This window comes from Leuciscus leuciscus (assembly GCF_965113295.1).
Source record: "Leuciscus leuciscus genome assembly, chromosome: 4".
Lineage (NCBI taxonomy): Eukaryota > Metazoa > Chordata > Actinopteri > Cypriniformes > Leuciscidae > Leuciscus > Leuciscus leuciscus.
In genome coordinates this window covers 41,124,819-41,144,479 of record NC_138728.1, presented here as the reverse complement: position 1 = coordinate 41,144,479, position 19,661 = coordinate 41,124,819, and the positions used below count along the sequence as shown (strand labels likewise).

General features: G+C 42.7%; 2 protein-coding genes across 4 annotated transcripts in view; both read right to left on the bottom strand.

The window, feature by feature from the left end:
- LOC309496074 (uncharacterized protein) overlaps positions 1-19,661 on the bottom strand; it is a 176,959-nt gene that overhangs the window by 57,195 nt on the left and 100,103 nt on the right. The window lies entirely within an intron of this gene.
- LOC309496041 (NLR family CARD domain-containing protein 3-like) overlaps positions 1-19,661 on the bottom strand; it is a 112,055-nt gene that overhangs the window by 6,206 nt on the left and 86,188 nt on the right. For all 3 annotated transcript variants that reach the window (XM_082165970.1, XM_082165972.1, XM_082165971.1), the window contains one exon: positions 513-559. In XM_082165970.1, the coding sequence (XP_082022096.1) occupies positions 513-559 (47 nt within the window). The remainder of the gene's footprint in view (positions 1-512; positions 560-19,661) is intronic.

The window sequence follows — 19,661 nt, the reverse complement described above, 5'->3', positions numbered from 1 at the left end:
AAATTAACTTGTTTTAAACAAGGGCAGTGAATTTGAAAATTAATAATAAAAAATAAGTAGGATTAAATAACACATTAAAATCAGTGAAATTAACCAGATAAAAACATGTAACATTTACAAGGGGTCAGAATAATTTTTTTCAGTGCATGGTTACCAAACAGAAAAGATAGGATTCTTATGTTCAAATATTTCTGGAATCAGGAATTATGAAACTGTCTGATCTTTTACAGTTTTTTTTATTGCTTTGCCACAATTTTCACAAGCAAGAATTACATTTTCAAAACTCTTCTTACTAATATCACAAAAGATCATCAGAAGTATATGTGTGTGTGTGTGTGTGTTATTAGTGAGTGTGTGTGTGACAGAGTGAGTGTAAGTGAGAGAGACAGAGAGAGAAAGTGTATGAGTGTGTGTGTGTGTGTGGGTGTGTGTGTGTGTGTGTGTGAGAGAGAGAGAGTGCGTGTGTGTGTGTGAGAGAGAGAGAGAGAGTGCGTGTGTGTGTGTAGACGTACATTTTCGTGGTCCTGCTGTAATCCTGATCTCTCCTCCATGATCCACACTACAAAACACACAGTGACAGTTAATCAGTAAACAAACTCACACACACTCCCACTCTCAGACACACACACACACACACTCACACACGCACACGCACACACAGGGCCGGCGCTCCGCACACGCACATCACGCACTGCGCGTAGGGCACCAAGTGCTTGGGGGGGCACCAAAAAATCTGGGTCGTGAAAAATCATCACAATAGGGTACTAGTATAAATAACAAATAAAATATGTCTAAAGCATGTTAATATTGGGTTTAAGTAGTCGTTCAATGAGGCCTATTATATGTTGATCCGACGAAAATTATGTGTGTATTTAAGTGGTCCAGTGGTAGAATTTTTGCCAAGCGTGTCAGAGGTTCTGAGTTCTAATCCGCACTCATATAGTTTTTTTTTTTTTTTTTTTTTATCAAAACCGATTATGTTTTTTAGTGGTTGTATATCAGGCAGGGACACTTTTTGTGCTTTTTGTTTTCTAATTGTACCGGAGCGAATAGAGAGTCTCTCCACAACGGATTGAAACGCGCGTCTGAGTGAAGGCTGTGCGCGAGCCAGAAACAAACATAGTATCCGCGCCACTGATCGCTCGGCAACGAGCACTTTGATCAGTTGATTTAAAAAACAACACATTTCAGCGCTAGATCGACTCTTATTTAAAAAACGAATGAAATGAATGCTCTGCTGGTTAACTGGAGATGTTTTGTTTGTTTGTATTGGTACATTCGTGCCGCGAGATGTTTCAAAAGTGAGGAAGGAGGAAAGGAGGAAGGATGCCCTCCCTTCACTGTCACACTATATAATCACTCTGTGTGACTGTACGACTGCTGGCCTTTTCTTGAAGAGAATAAACCTCATCAAAGACACTGGAAAATGTTGGTCTCTTATTCAGTGACTGAAGGTTGTGATGATGGAGGCGACGGTGAAGCGACTCAAGTTTGGCTGTATTCGTTGCCCAGCCTCCCTCATGGTCACCCCGTGGACAAGGACATGGGCAACTAGAGTGGCACCAATTTCATCCGAGACTGCTTGTCTTCTTGCCCTTCCTCCTCATCTTACACACCTGCTCTTCCTCATCCTCTTCCTCCTCTTACACACCTGCTCTTCCTCATCCTCCTCTTACACACCTGCTCTTCCTCATCCTCTTCCTCCTCTTACACACCTGATCTTACTCGTCCTCCTCTTTCTCATACTCTTCCTCCTCGTCCTCCTCTTACTCATACTCTTCCTCCTCTTACACACACTCTTCCTCCTCTTACACACACTCTTCCTCCTCTTACCAGGTTGTCCGCCTTAAAAAGTCTTAAATTAGATTTTAAAAATTTAAGGCCATAAAAAGTCTTAAAAAGTCTTATTTTTACTTATGAAAGGTCTTACATTTTCGATGGCAATTTGACTTAGACATATCTAAATGTTTTCCAAATTAGAACCATCTAATTAGCGTACTTTTTTATTTATTACTCTTTCTTTGTGGATTTGCTTGTTCACGTGACATTTCACATCACATTCGCAGCAGCATTACGTCTGTCTCCTGCACGCGAAACAGGAGGAGAGACGGAGAAGCTAGGTGGTAAATGTCAGTTCAATTGTAAGTTCATTCTTTATGTGCGTAGTGGTGTGCGATGTGTATTGTCTATTATGATATTTAGTGCAGCAGATTAGTAAAAAAATCGTTCACTTTGGTATAGAAGCATGAAATTTGGCACAGATACTCTCTAAGGGCTACTATTTTGGAAAAAGGCGTTGGCCACTCAAAAATTCAATATGGCGGCTATTTTTCAAAATGGCCGCCATTGCTATTCAATGCTTATTATATCAATTATTCAAACAGTGATCCAAGCATCAAATTTTATACAAATACTCTCTAAAGGACATGTTAATAGAAAAAGATGCTTGTCCCTCAAAAATTCAAGATGGCCGCCATTTTTAAAGATGGCCACCGTTCCTGTCGAATATTAATTATTTCAAGTGTTCAAATGGTGATGCAAGCATAAAATTAGGCAGAAATACTCTTCAAGGAACACTCTTTTGGAAAAAGGTATGTGCCACTCAAAAATTCAGGATGGACACCATTTTCAAGATGGCCACCATTTCTGTCAAATAGTCATAATGTCTGCTTTGTCTGCCTCCTCTCCTTTGACCTGTCCAGCTTAGTTAAACTTGCCAGGGATATAAAATCCCCACCGGCATAGGTCTCAGGTTCATTGGAGTACACAAGCCTCTCCACCACGGCAAGGTGTAGTCCACAGAGAGGAAGTGCCACTGTTAGAAAAAGGATACGCTGCTGGTACAGGTTGCACATACAGTGGGGAGAACAAGTATTTGATACACTGCTGATTTTGAAGGTTTTCCTACTTACAAAGCATGTAGAGGTCTATCATAGGTACACTGAAACTGTGAGAGACGGAATCTAAAACAAAAATCCAGAAAATCACATTGTATGATTTTTAAATAATTAATTTGCATTTTATTGCATGACATAAGTATTTGATCACCTACCAACCAGTAAGAATTCCGGCTCTCACAGACCTGTTAGTTTTTCTTTAAGAAGCCCTCCTGTTCTCCACTCATTACCTGTATTAACTGCACCTGTTTCAACTTGTTACCTGTATAAAAGACACCTGTCCACACACTCAATCAAACAGACTCCAACCTCTCCACAATGGCCAAGACCAGAGAGCTGTGTAATGGGCTACAGGACAATAGGCAAGCAGCTTGGTGAGAAGGCAACAACTGTTGGAACAATTATTAGAAAATGGAAGAAGTTCAAGATGACGGTCAATCTCCCTCGGTCTGGGGCACCATGCAAGATCTCACCTCGTGGGGCATCAATGATCATGAGGAAGGTGAGGGATCAGCCCAGAACTACACGGCAGGTCAATGACCTGAAGAGAGCTGGGACCACAGTCTCTAAGAAAACCATTAGTAACACACTACGCCATCATGGATTAAAATCCTACAGCGCACACAAGGTCCCCCTGCTCAAGCCAGTGCATGTCCAGGCCCATCTGAAGTTTGCCAATGACCATCTGGATGATCCAGAGGAGGAATGGGAGAAGGTCATGTGGTCTGATGAGACAAAAATAGAGCTTTTTGGTCTAAACTCCACTTGCCATGTTTGGAGGAAGAAGGAGGATGAGTACAACCCCAAGAACACCATCCCAACCGTGAAGCATGGAGGTGGAAACATCATTCTTTGGGGATACTTTTCTGCAAAGGGGACAGGACGACTGCACCGTATTGAGGGGAGGATGGATGGGGCCATGTATCGCGAGATCTTGGCCAACAACCTCCTTCCCTCAGTAAGAGCATTGAAGATAGGTTGTGGCTGGGTCTTCCAGCATGACAATGACCTGAAACACACAGCCAAGGCAACTAAGGAGTGCCTCTGTAAGAAGCATCTCAAGGTCCTGGAGTGGCCTAGCCAGTCTCCAGACCTGAACCCAATAAAAAATCTTTGGAGGGAGCTGAAAGTCTGTATTGCCCAGCGACAGCCCCGAAACCTGAAGGATCTGGAGAAGGTCTGGAGGAGTGTGCCAAAATCCCTGCTGCAGCGTGTGCAAACCTGGTCAAGAACTACAGGAAACGAATGATCTCTGTAATTGCAAACAAAGGTTTCTGTACCAAATATTAAGTTCTGCTTTTCTGATGTATCAAATACTTATGTCTTGCAATAAAATGCAAATTAATTACTTAAATCATGCAATGTGATTTTCTGGATTTTTGTTTTAGATTCCGTCACTCACAGTTGAAGAATACATATGATAAAAATTACAGACTTCTACATGCTTTGTAAGTGGGAAAACCTGCAAAATCAGCAGTGTATCAAATACTTGTTCTCCCCACTGTATCTGCGAGACGGAAGGCGGAAGGACCATCAGAATTGAGACTGGTTTCAACAATATAGGTGACCAGTTCAGAAAGAGCCATAGGAAAGATGGCTGGTTGAATCGTTTCACTCTGTGACTCTTTCTCAAGCCTTCTGAGGTTTCTCTCTGTTGTAAAGATGAATGAGACGCAAATGATGGTATTTCAGCTCCTGTGCAATGGCATCAGCACCACTTAGTTGAGACAATAATTTAGCATCATTCAGTGTTTGTGCACATTCATGTAGTCGGTCATTCAGTTGCAGTGTCATTACCTGACGTAGGTCAGATTCAGGAGATATGTTATCACAAAGAAAGCAAACCTGATCATCTAGACTTTTCTGCATCATGGTTCTGCGATGCTTTGTTTGGCCTTCATCTATCTCACTACATTGAGCATCGGATTGTTGCTTCTGGGCACGAAGTAACTTTGTGTTGTTGAACCGAAGTCGACAATTGTAGTGATACTTCGCTTGGTTCCTTCTCAAAGCTTCTATACCACCACCTTCATCCAGTCGTTCCAGGTCCAGGGTCATTGGCATTTTGTTCATCTTGTGTAAGAGTGGAATGTTGGTGGCAATCAATTTATAGCCATCATGTTGAGAAACATGATGGGTAGGTGGTGATTGGAGGGGTTCCTTTGTGTCTGTCTGACAAAGACAACATTTCTTCCAATCAGTTGGCCTCTTGGCTGACATGGGATTTTCATTTGCCATTTTGGGGGTTTGTTGTCTGATTAAGGCCGAGGGGTTATCCTTTTACCACCTCAATCATAGACATAGTACACATTCAGGTATGGGATACAACTAGGTACGGGTCACCTAAACCTAGCCCGATCATTCATCCAGTGCCATTTAAGTCCCGTGTGATCTGTACACCTTCCAGGTAAGCATACATGAACAAGTCATGTATTGCCCCGCTTACCCTTGGCTCGGCTCTCCCGCGCTGGCACAACCTGTCAATTCAGGTGCGGCTATCTAACTACATCTATTACTAGCTAATTGATGAGGGGCTGGTAGACAGCATTTGGGACACTAAACTTAGCTATACTATTACTACTAGTCAAGAACTACAGTGTAAGTAAAACTAGATCAGCTGACACTGAACCCCATGCTGAGTTCCACAGCAGTTAAGTCACCAGTGTGCCCTGGTTGTGTAATGACGTTCACTCTATTAAACAAAACCTTCCTTAACACATTAAATTGAGCTCTGACAGAAATGGTGGCCATCTTGAAAATGGTCACCATCTTGAATTTGAGCGGCACACACCTTTTTCCATGATAATGTTCCTTGAAGGATATTTGTACCAAATTTCATGATAGCAGCACCATTTGAAAAAAAGATGTAAGGATTCAAGAGAAATGGCGGCCATCTTGAAAACTGGTAGCCATCTTGAATTTTTGAGGGACAAGCACCGTTTTCCAAAAAAACATTCTGAAGAGAGTATTTTCACAAAATGTTATGCCTACATCACTGTTTTAACAATTGACATAATGAGCATTTTACAGAAATAGCGGCCATCTTGAAAAAATGGCCGCCATGTTGAATTTTTCGGTGGCCAACGCCTTTTTCCCAAAAAGTGACCCTTAGAGAGTATCTGTGCCAAATTTCATGCTTCTATACCAATTTGAACGATTCTCTTGAAATATGCCATTAATCTGCTGCACTAATTGTAATCATTGTTTTAACAATGTATGAGGCACTGTGAGCTGACATCGCTTTTGTCTCTCGTGCTTTCACTGCGTGATGTGTACAGTTATAGGTGTGTTCCCAAATGAGTTTTTGTCTCATATTTATATCATATTATGTTGTTATCATAGGCCTGCAATATCACATCAGCAAGAGTGCCGTTTTCCCGTGCACAATTGCAAATGTGACATTTATTTTATATAACAGTAAAATGAACAATAAATGACCATTGTGAGTTACATTTATAAACAATATTGTCAATATGTTTGTTTTCCCTTTATTTCGCTGACAAGAATTTCAAAATGAAGCCATAGCAGAGTCTCAATGCAACAGACAGCGATGATTTTTTGACTGTAATCCGCGTTTTGAACGAATCAATTTAATGATTTAATGAACAATCACTTGCTTCTTTCCCGAAAGAATCAGCCGTTGAATGAATCGGTTGAATGAATGACTCCCTCAACTCACTTATTAAGACAGTGACTTGCCGCCACCTACTGGCAGTTTTAGTTTCACATTTAAAGTACCCTTTAATTAGAACGTTAAATATGAACTGATTTCTAATTTTAACGATCTCATAGCTTTATTTATGCAATTGTAAATGCGGTGTAAATATATTAATGCCAGATCTGATGCCACTTCTGTGTCACCTCTGCACTGCAAAAATGGATTTTGATTTAATGATTTAATTTGACTGGTAACAGTGGTATTGTGTAATTATTCTAATAGAATTTCAGTTGAATGTTAGAATTTGACATAAAAGGTGATGCATACATATACAAATGTGAAAATGCCCCTGTAAATCAATTTAAGGTGGCAAATATTTCCCCTTAATACATTTTTTTTTAATTTCTGTCACTGCTGTGAACTGACCACTGCATAGAATATGAAAAATATGAATATCTTCATCAGTCAGCTGTCAACAACAGGCCTAAACTAGCCATGGCACCAAGCACAGAAACACAATCAGTAAAATATTATCTAATTATTATCAACAAAACTATGAAAATATCAGAGACATTTTGTCAATATTGCACACCCCTAATGCACGGTATTAATTTTGATTTCTTCGGTTCTTAAAAGGGTTTTTTAAAAGCCTTAAATTTGACTTTAAAAAGTGTGCAGAAACCCTGCTTACACACACTCTTCCTCCTCATCCTCCTCTTACACATACTCTCATCCTCCTCTTTCTCACTGTTCACCTCCTCTTACTCATACTCTTCCTCCTCATCCTCCTCTTACACACACACTCTTCCTCCTCTTACACACTCTCTTCCTCCTCTTACACACACTCTTCCTCCTCTCCCTCTTACACACACACACTCTTCCTCCTCTCCCTCTTACACACACACACACACACACACACACACACACACACACACACACACACACACACACACACACACACACACACACACACACTCTTCCTCCTCTCCCTCTTATATTGTTTTCATCCATTGTTGGTATCAACATTCAGTGCAACATTTTGAGTCAGTTTTGGCTCTGAATTGACTTGTATTTTGTACAGTTGTTTTGGTCTCATCTAGCAGGAGTGATTATTGCTGGGTGTCGGTTCGTCACTCTTGTTTGTGCACTCTTATCCACTCTCTTGTGCTCTCTTATCCAGTGCCTGAGTTTCCTTATGGAGTTATTCCTCGATCTCGTCTGTGTTTCCAGACTTCTGGAGATCGTTTGGAGTTCTCTTCATCCAGTTCCAGTTTGGCATCCGCGCTGGATTTATTCATATAACTCATCCTCTCCTGTGAATTTGTATCCTGGTCGCCCGCCTGCTATACGTGGTGTTTTGAGTATAATCACTGTCTCAACCTGTCTTCAATAAACTGCTTGCTTGCATTTGGATATGTACTGTTAATGTTAATACAAAACTAATATTATAAAGTCATTGCCAGTGATGAAACAAAAACCAAAGGGTCTCGTATACTCATTAAACGAAACCTTCCTCTTATTATTGAGAAATGTAGCAATGATAAATCTGGCAGGTTGAGCTATTTCTGTACAAGCATCCAGGGCAAGAGAATAGCTTTTGTTTCTGTCTTTGCCCCAGCAGTTTTTGATGCAGTTTCTTTTCAGTGGTTAACTGATCAGTTGCTGCTCTTAAATGAGTCTGCACTTATTATTGGAGGAGACATGAATGCACTTGCAGATTTGATACTTGATAAATCCACTACTATATTTTCCAAATCACAAGAGATAACATCAGTAAATGTTAAATCCTTTATGCAAACCCTTAATCTTATAGATGTATGGCGTGTTCAGAGTCCATTGGTTGGAAATTACACTTTCTTCTCTTCGAGGCATCAGACACATTCCAGAATAGACTATATTCTGTGTTCTCGTGAATTCAGGATGTGTTTTGAAAGCATCACAATCCTTCCTGCTGTATTATCTGACCACAACCCGCTGCCGATCAAGTTTATTTACTGCTCACATGATAGATCTCCAAGATCTAATATCTCTTTTACAGGATTCTGGGTTTTTAACAGATTTCAAAACTAAGTTGAAAGACTTTTTGAACATAAACCTTTATAGCGTGGATAATCACATGCTGGTATGGATGGCTACAAAAGGCTTTATTAATGCTAAATCCTGAAGTATCCCTTTAAGCCCGGGACACACCAACGACATGTCATAAATGTTTAATAAATTATATGTTACATTTTTCTGTATGTTTTGCTCACATCAGGCGCACAGTGGTTAAAGACTCCATGTGTTTCAGAGAAGACAGCTGTCTATATCCTCACCAGTCAGCACTTACACTGCAGTACACACTACACAACACTACACTACACACTACACTACACTACACAATACAGAAGACAGCTGTCTATATCCTCACCAGTCAGCACTTACACTGCAGTACACAGTACACTACACTACACTACACACTACACTACATAAGACAGCTGTCTATACCCTCACCAGTCAGCACTCACACTGCAGTACACACTACACTACACACTACAGAAGACAGCTGTCTATATCCTCACCAGTCAGCACTTACACTGCAGTACACACTACACTACACACTACAGAAGACAGCTGTCTATATCCTCACCAGTCAGCACTTACACTGCAGTGCACACTACACTACACACTACAGAAGACAGCTGTCTATACCCTCACCAGTCAGCACTTACACTGCAGTACACACTACATACTACACTACTCTACACTACATTACACTACACACTACAGAAGACAGCTGTCTATACCCTCACCAGTCAGCACTTACACTGCAGTACACACTACATACTACACTACTCTACACTACATTACACTACACTACACTACACTACACTACACACTACAAAAGACAGCTGTCTATACCTTCACCAGTCAGCACTTACACTGCAGTACACACTACATACTACACTACTCTACACTACATTACACTACACTACACTACACTACACACTACAAAAGACAGCTGTCTATACCTTCACCAGTCAGCACTTACACTGCAGCACACACTACAGTGTTCAACACCTGCTATAGATGATGTGTAAACGCATGAATAAATCATTTACAACACTTTCTACATCCCCTAATCTAAACTGTAAACTATTCTTCACTTGTAAATGTGTTACACACAGTGTTGGGAAGGATACTTTCAAAATGTATTTCGTTACAGAATACATGTCCAAAAATGCAATTTGTAACGTATTCCGTTACGTTACTCAATCTGAGTAACGTATTATGAATACTTGGATTACTTCCACATTGAATTGCATTTTATAAGTGTCGGCCATCAAATCCTGCTTTATAAACAGGCCTATTCTTACGGGTGCGGTGATGCGGTGGTGACGCGTATGCCAATAAAGCACCTAAAAGCTGTCACAAAGAACCGGCAAAAGTAATAATTATGAATACGTCAAATATAGAAAGGAGATATTTTAATTGTTTATTAATAAACAAGTGTTTTCTTTGTCAGTGTCGGCTACAAAGATGAAGTTGATGATGCTGACTCGCGATCTTCGCAGTAGTGAACGCGCCAGAGAGAAATGCACATTTCATACGGATTACATATGCAGAGAGCAGTTCTTTCGTGTTGAATTGTTCTGTTTAAAAGTAGACATGTCTGTGAGGCAAGCAGGGCTGACTACTGTAACAACATTGGCTATCGAATCATTCGTCGTTGGTTTGAATTAACAAATTCAAATACTCTGTGTTGCTAAAAACATTTCTTCCTGAATACAAAAGCTGGTGCACTTTGAACTCGTGAGTGCAAATCATGCTTCGGCTCCAGCTAGTCGGCGACAAATGGACTTTTACGACACTAATTGCACCTCAGAGACATTCCAAACCCCCTTCCCCTCTCTGGACCACAGAGAGATAACAAAACCTTCTCCTGCTACGTGACATCACACCCCCACACACACACAAACATCCTTTGAATTTAACTTAGAACTTAGAGATATTCTTTTTGATATACAATTCCATTATGCATGTTGATTAGTTTTGTGTTATTCTATAGTGTGATTCCCTAGTGTGTAGTTTTGAATTCTAAGTGGGTATTTTAAGAATGATACACTATATTTGTACCCTAACTCCCCCCAGACCATACAATTTTATGGTCCTAACGGAATGTCAGCAGCAAGGAATCTCACTGAGATTCTGGCAGGAGAGCAGAATTAACGTGTTCATCCTAGATATTTTATATGTATAACCATTGAAGAAATATGCAAACCTGAATGTAATTTCTCTTTTCCACGATTGTTCTTCTCTGTGATATGTTTTTGTATTCTTGTAAACCTTAAAGGAATAATGTTTCAGAGGTGCACACTGTTGCGAATTCATAGGTATATGTCATGTGGTCTTTTTAAAAGTCCAATTTTCATTCCCACTTGTAAATGCACATCACATTTTAGGTTAGTCTTATTCCCAGTTTGTTAATCGAACTTTTAATACTTATCTTACAGAGTAAGAAGGTACTTCTAGGCCGTAGCTTTTAAACATACCAAATTTGGTCTTGAATTGAACCTCCATATACCCGTAGGAAAGATATGGATACCAAATTATGATAAAATGCATTTTACTGCAGTTATAATTGTTTAACGTAGAAATGGCATGATCCTAAGACTGCCATAAAACATGCAAATCAAACTCATAGTGAGACAAAGAACTTTTCTCCCGCCTGGAATTTCGCGTTCCAATTGGCTCAAGCCCAGGGAGGAGTGAAATTCCTGTGCCCTAGAAAAGCGGTTACACTCAGTGTTCCGTTCTGTTCTGTTCTGTATTTCCTTTCGTCTTGTTTTGTTCGAGCACTTTTACGAACCCGCTTCATCAGCGAGAAGACCCATATGGCTCCCGTTGGGAGCATTCATTCACCGTTTTCGTGAATGAATTTCTCTTTTCTTTTCTTTAAGTCTTTGCTTTATTTTCGTATTCGGACTCAGCGAAGCAAAAGCAGCAAGCAACTTCAACTCAAAGAAAAAGACTCTTTTGAAAATCCCGCGGCCGCGCACACCGAAGCAAGCCCTGCTTTCTTAAAGAAACACACGCAGCTGCTCTTAGGACACACGCACGAACTCAGCGTTCTTCAGCAACAAAGAGAACCATTTTGCAAGATAAGTTTATTGAACTTTTAAGGTGATTTGATTCCTTGTTGTCTCTCGAGGTTACCCTGCCTGTGACTTTGCCTAACTGTGATCGATCTTTGATCGCACATGTTAGTTTCACTTTCTCTCATCTCTCTCATTGTCCGATCTCTCTCTCTCTCTCTCTCTCTCTCTCATTTTCGTTATTCGTTTAGTCTTGTATTTGTCTTTACTGTTTGTATTGTTATATGCATACTCATGTAAATTGTAGAACTTGTATTCCTTAGTTCGATGTAGTATTAGTCAAATTATTAAAGACCCATTATATCCTAGATTGTCTCTGTATAAGTGTTCATTTTACAAGTCAATGAAATGACGATCAAGCTACGCTTTACAAATGCGCTACTGTTAAGTAACCTACATTTGATAAGAACAAGAAAGTAATTTTCTTGGCCAGAAAATATAGCTTTCTTCGAATTATAAGAAAGAGATAATTTTGTTGAGAAGTTGATGGAATTAATTTTACGACCAGTTTGCGGGACAAACAACTGTTTAATTGATACATTAATTTCCCTTAAAATTATTCTGATTAATTGATCTGAAAGAGGGACATTTTGGTATATTAATGATTGAATTATAATTCATTGTAATTGAACATTGATGTATACGAATAAGTCTAAATTTCAGCTTCAATAATTTATTAATATTGTAAGAATATAGATGAATCAACCCGATTCATAATTTTGATTCCCTATAATCATTTGAGCTAAGTCATATTCCTTATACTACCTTATACGCTGAGCGCCCGTTTCACACATACTCCATGTGCAGTGCGTATGCGCTGCGTGTTGCGGTGCAGGAGCAGCACGCGCTATAGTGCTTTCACATATGATGCATTTGCAGTGCGTAACTGATCCGCGGCTGTACCACAAACACATACACAATATTTGTATTCCAAATCCAGAAGTTAACAGCAACTTTTATTTTAAAAAAGTTTCGTCACTGGTGCAATTCTCTTTGTAGCCTACACATATGCACTCTTTAATAGACGTATTCAAGTTTAAACAATTTAAACAACGTATTAATCAATGCATTACTTCTATATAGATTATAGGCCTATATTAAGTTGTTCAAGCAAGTGGTAACATATTTACCCATGTAGGCTACTTACTGTATATTAAAATCGCAAACATTTTAAATTAAAACTTAAAATTGACAAAAACAGCCGACTATCTATCATGCCTTTTCTTTTGCATTTCAATTTTAATAGCCTACAATAAATCTTGCATGCCACAAAAAAACTTGTTTTTCAACCTCCACGAATCAGACGAGTGTTGTTCATTATTTCGCCTTGTTGAGGTAAGCTGTAGTTTTCATTGCTTTACCCCAGTCTTAATGTAAAAAGATGACTGTGAAAAAAAGCAGTATTTAATTAAAAACATTTATGGTGGTATTACTACATTTTATTTAATTAAATGCATTTATGGTGAAATTACTACATTTTCAGCTCAATCTGTGTTCATTTTAATTCAGCGTTTGCAGCACAGCAAAAATAGACTCGGTGCGGAAACGATCGCTGCACTGCTGTATACACACCGCAACTGGAACGGATCTAACCTGTTAACATTGGTTACGAAAATAAATACGCACCGCATGCACTGCAAACAGAGTATGTGTGAAACGGGCGTTCATTTAGGCTCCAGTTCACGCGCCGGCGCCTCCGTGTCCTGATTATCTGTTGTCAGCTATATTTAGGCTACTTCTTATTAAATTCAGGCAATTGGTTGATGAAATATTGATTAAAATTAAGATACAATTAATACAAAACGAAATTCACTTTAAAGAAAGGCTTTGTGCTTTCTGTTTGAGGTCTCTGTGAAAGTTTTAAAGCAGTCTTTTAGTGCCGCTTTCTAGCGCTCACGTCCGTAACGGAGAACTGTCACGACCGTAACATTGTTTTTTCCTCATAAATGCGAATACGAAAAATAAAATAAAATGAATATTTTATGTTCTGTGGAGAGCCGGTGAGTAATATTACTTTTGTTTTGTGCAGTGTAACAGAATTACAAAAAAAAAAAAAAAAAAAAAACTTATATATATAAAGTTAAAGATTTGTTTGTGTCACACATGTTTATTTCCCTCATATTAAATCTAAAACCCATGTAGACCGATATTTTTCTAATGTCTGGACTCCTTTATTAAGGGAGTATGGATATATAAACAGACGTTTCACTATTGGTATTAACCCTCTGAGGTCGGCAAACGCGCCCCCGCGTTTTGCTGGATTTTCTTCACATTGTAGCACAATAAACTTAAATTACTCCGTCATTTATGGTCATACAGAAAAAAGAAATATAAAAAAAGAATCTGTGATATTTCTACTTTTGTATGTGTCCACTTACAATCAAATCAAAACATTGTACTTTTGTAAAATAAAGAAAATAAACAGGGTGTGCATTCTGCCTCTCCGTCGCGGTGAACTTTTTTTTCTTGAGCACGTCTATAAACTGAAACAAAACTCAGCGAATACTTGTCACACATTTATGAGCCATATACCTTTATACACATTTAAGTGTGTACTTTTAAATGATCGGATTCAAACTGAAAACAAATATTCTCTGTTTAAGTAATTTGTATAAAACCAACAGGATGTCCAGTATCTCAAACGCTTGCTAATTACTTTTAATTCGACCACGCCCACTCGCGCAAAAGAGATTCACATGCAAATCGTCCACATGGAACGCGAACGCCCTCGTTACCTCAAACACAAAACACCAAAAAACTTCACAAGTCTCTGCTTTTCGTCGAGTTTGGAAGACACGTCTGAGCTTACATTGGATTTACCCCCAGAAGAAGAAGAACGCGATTTGAAGACAAGAAAGATGTAAGGTAAGAAATTCTTACTTATTAGTTTATGGTATTGTTGCATAAACTTCACATTGCAGTTGAACTGTTGCTAGATATATGGTGAATATTATACTATTTAGACCCGTGTTTACTGTTAACCCTCTGGGGACCAAAAACGCGCCCGCGCGTTTTGCTCGTTTTTTTTTTTAGCAATGAAAAATAAACACAAAATGCTCTGTTAATTTTGATCTTTCATTTTCGTGTAATACATCAATCGATCCTGTTCAGTTTCTATTTTTTTTCTGTATACTCACAATAAAAATAAAGTGTTTTGCTTTTTGACAAATAAAGAAAAACTAACATGATGCTATTTCTGCCTTCTCTCTGCCAGTAAACTCCCATTTGAAACGCGTTCGAAAATTATCTATAACTCCGCGAAAATTCAGTCAAACAGGGAAACAGACCCACGGGCATGAAGCTTGAGATCGCAGCTTTTAAATGAAGTAATTTATATAAAAAACAAATATTATCAGCTTCTGTAATCTGTATAAAAAGAGAGCGACTCCAGTCGAGCTCATTACGAGATGATTCACAGTAATTTGACCACGCCCCGGAGAGCGCGTGCTATTCAAACGCAAATTCTGAGAACCATTTCAGTCTGTGAAACGCCCCCACATCAGCTGTAAACAAAGAGGCATAATATAGCCTACCTTATGGAGAAAATTTTCCGTGCTGATATGAGGAGCAGATCCCGCTGAGGAGTGAGGTAGGCTAAGTTATCCTTTCTCAAGTGTTAATGTGGAATAACGTTATGGAATAACGTTAGTGTAGGCCTATGTAAACAAAAAGATGAATCGCGTTTCTATAATATGAATCGCGTTTCTGTGAGATGAATGAAGGGTACATATTTGTAAAGACTGTTTAGCCTAAATATGAATCGCGTTTCTGTGAGATGAATGAAGGGTACATATTTGTAAAGACTGTTTAGCCTAAATATGAATCGCGTTTCTGTGAGATGAATGAAGGGTACATATTTGTAAAGACTGTTTACCCTAAATATGAATCGCGTTTCTGTGAGATGAATGAAGGGTACATATTTGTAAAGACTGTTTAGCCTAAATATGAATCGCGTTTCTGTGAGATGAATGAAGGGTACATAATTGTAAAGACTGTTTAGCCTAAATATGACAAATTCACATTTATAGGCTATGCCCTAATATTTCATAAAACGTCTCGGTTACATATGGTAACCCTCGTTCCCTGAGGGAGGGAACGGAGACGTACGTCGTGGTGAACGACGAATAGGAATCTCGCTAGAGAGGCCAATCTACTTCGAGTGAAACTAAAACAAGCCAATACACATTGGCGTGCAATCATTTGCATCAGCTGCGCAGCCTCGCAGCGCGGGTATTTAACGAGCAGCTGGTGTGATTGCACTTCAGTTTTTTGCTGAGGAGCCAAGCCTGAAAAGCTGGTCGCCCCGGCGGGTAGCAGCAGATGTGGCGACGGGACGTACGTCTCCGTTCCCTCCCTCAGGGAACGAGGGTTACCATATGTAACCGAGACGTTCCCTATCGTCCGGTCACTACGACGTACGTCGTGGTGAACGACGAATAGGAATCCCTAGCAAAGCGCCACAGCTGCTGCACCCCATCCAGCGCCCCGTGTAAGCCTCCTCACCTTCTTGCCTGGAAGGACGATAGGAGAGGGCTTACACCGAGAGTATCCGTCACTGTTGTTCCGTTATAACCCATACAGTGAGATTATTGGATAACACTGGGAAAGCGTGCCCGATCTGAGGGAGGGGAACGCTGCGGGAGCCACATTCTTAAGGAGAGTTATGTGGGAATAGACATATGGACTAACCCGAGGGTTGTACTGCATATGAGTAATGGGTGACTTAGCCCAAGGGAAAGACACGGGCTTCCATTAGGAGCAGCCGTGGAGAATATACACATATGGGATCCCCGTAGGGTCACACATATGGGACCCAGCCTAGACCCGGTTCTCAAGGATTCAGCGGACAAGGCCTGGCACCGGACACTCCGCCATGTCCGGGCCGAGGGTGTTTGGAGGACTCAACAGGTTTTGACTCTGGAGTAATAAGGTGCACAGTAGGATGCAGCAAGCCGACAGAGCCGGTACTCACCGTGCTTCTACCCGTTTAGGGTGAGAACACGGGAGGACACGGGCTCTACACGTAGGCTATAGAATCTAGCGAACGTGTTAGGTGTCGCCCAGCCCGCAGCTCTACAGATATCTGTTAGCGAGGAGCCACGTGCCAGCGCCCAGGAGGATGCAACGCCTCTCGTGGAGTGTGCATGCAACCTGAGCGGACAGGGCACGCCTTGAGATTGGTAAGCCAAGGTAAGCCTTTCCCTTCTGCTGGCCTCCGTAACAGACAAAGAGCTGGTCTGAGGTCCTGATGCTTCGAGTTCTGTCCACGTACATACGCAGAGCGCGAACGGGACAGAGCAAAGCCAGGGCTGGGTCTGCCTCCTCCAGGGGCAGCGCTTGCAGGTTCACTACCTGATCTCTAAAGGGAGTGGTAGGAACCTTGGGCACATAGCCAGGCCGGGGTCTCAGTACAACATGGTTGTCACCCGGCCCGAACTCTAGGCACGATTCGTCGACCGAAAATGCTTGCAGGTCCCCTACCCTCTTGATCGAAGCCAGTGCAATCAGCAGCAAAGTCTTCAAGGAGAGAAGCTTTAAGTCTGCTGACTGCAAAGGCTCAAAGGGAGCATCCTGAAGTGCTCGAAGCACCAGGGAAAGGTCCCAAGAGGGTATGGAGGGAGGACGAGGAGGATTTAATCGTCTCGCCCCCCTAAGGAACCTGACGACCAGGTCGTGCTTTCCTACTGTTTTGCCATCTATGTGGTCATGATATGCTGAAATAGCAGCAGCATGTACTTTAAGGGTGGAGGGAGACAGCCTTCGCTCCAACCCTTGCTGCAAGAAGGAAAGCACTGACCCTATCGAACATCTTCGGGGGTCCTCTCTACGGGAGGAACACCACTCGACGAACAGGTTCCACTTCAAGGCGTACACACGTCTCGTAGACGGTGCTCGCGCAGAAGTGATGGTGTTAAGTACCTCTGGGGGTAAGTCACCTAGAACCTCCGCGTCCCGTCCAGGGACCAGACATGGAGTTTCCAGAGGTCCGGACGCGGGTGCCATAGGGTGCCCCGTCTCTGAGTCAGAAGATCCTTCCTCAGAGGAATGGGCCAGGGAGGGACTGTCACGAGGAGCATGAGTTCTGGGAACCAAGTCCGGGTGGGCCAATAGGGAGCCACCAGAAGGACCTGCTCCTCGTCCTCCCTGACTTTGCACAGGGTCTGTGCAAGTAGGCTCACTGGGGGAAATGCATATTTGCAGAGGCCCCGGGGCCAGCTGTGAGCCAGTGCGTCCGTGCCGAGTGTTCCCTCGGTCAGGGAGTAAAACAGCTGGCAGTGGGAGGTCTCTGAGGAGGCAAACAGGTCTACCTGAGCCTCTCCGAACTCTCTCCAGATCAGCTGAACCACCTGGGGGTGGAGTCGCCATTCTCCCGGGAGCACAGCTCGTGATAGCTCGTCGGCCACACGGTTGAGCACACCGGGGACATACATGGCTCGAAGCGACCTCAGATGCTTCTGACTCCAAAGGAGGAGATGGCGGGCGAGTTGCGACATGCGACGGGAGCGTAGACCACCTTGACGGTTGATGTACGCAACGGTCGCAGTGTTGTCCGTACGGACCAGCACGTCTCTGCCCTGTAGCGGCCTTTTTAGGCGGCTCAGAGCGAGACGAACTGCTAGCAACTCGAGGCAGTTGATGTGCCAGTGCAGTTGGGGGCCCGTCCACACCCCTGATACTGCATGCCCGTTGTACGTGGCACCCCAGCCGGTGGCAGAGGCATCTGTGAATACCACAGCATGCCTGGACACCTGTTCCAAGGGGACTCCTGCCCGAAGGAACGAGGGGTCTGACCACGGGCTGAAGGTCTGGCGGCACGCCGGTGTGATTGCCACCCGGTGAGTGCCGTGATGCCACGCCTATCTCGGGACTCGGCCGTGAAGCCAGTGCTGAAGCGGTCTCATATGAAGCAGCCCGAGCGGAGTTACCGCTGCTGCCGCTGCCATATGCCCCAGGAGCCTCTGAAAGAATTTCAGTGGGACCGCCGTCCTGCCTTTGAACGTGTTCAAGCAGTTCAGCACCGACTGAGCGCGTTGCTCTGTGAGACGCGCTGTCTGAGCGACCGAATCCAACTCCATACCGAGATAAGAGATCCTCTGCACGGGGGCGAGTTTGCTCTTCTCCCAGTTGACCTGAAGGCCCAGCTGGCTGAGGTGCCTGAGCACGAGGTCCCTGTGTTCGCATAACTGATCTCGAGAGTGTGCCAGTATGAGCCAGTCGTCGAGATAGTTGAGAATGCGAACGCCCTGTTCTCTCATGGGAACAAGGGCCCCCTCCGTGACTTTCGTGAAGACACGAGGAGACAGGGCCAGCCCGAAGGGCAGGACCTTGTACTGATATGCTCGACCCTCGAACGCAAAGCGCAGAAACGGCCTGTGTCGAGGAAGAATCGAGACATGAAAGTACGCGTCCTTCAGGTCGATCGCTGCAAACCAATCCTGGGGACGGATGCATTCGAAAATGCGTTTCTGCGTAAGCATTTTGAACGGTAGCTTGTGAAGGCTCCGATTCAAAACTCGCAGGTCCAAGATCGGTCGTAACCCACCACCTTTCTTGGGTACAATGAAGTAGGGACTGTAGTGCCCTGACCTCATATCGGCTGGAGGGACCGGCTCTATCGCGTCCTTCGCCAGTAGGACTGCAATCTCCGCGCGCAAGACATGGGCATCGGCTGCTCTCACTGTAGTGGAGTGGATGGCCCGAAACTTGGGGGGACGCCGGGCGAACTGAATCGCATAGCCGAGCCTGATGGTCCGAATGAGCCAGCGAGACGGACTGGGGAGCGCTAACCAGGCTCGCAGAGACCGTACAAGCGGGACCAAAGGGACCGTAGGCGTACCCGGAGTGGGGCAGCGAGGTGGAACACAGGGGCTCGACTCGGGAGGCTCTCTCTGGGAGGCAGCCCGTAGCGGAGTCTGAGTGTGCTGTGCAACACTTACCTGATTCCACGAGGCCGGAGGTGCAGGAGGCGGC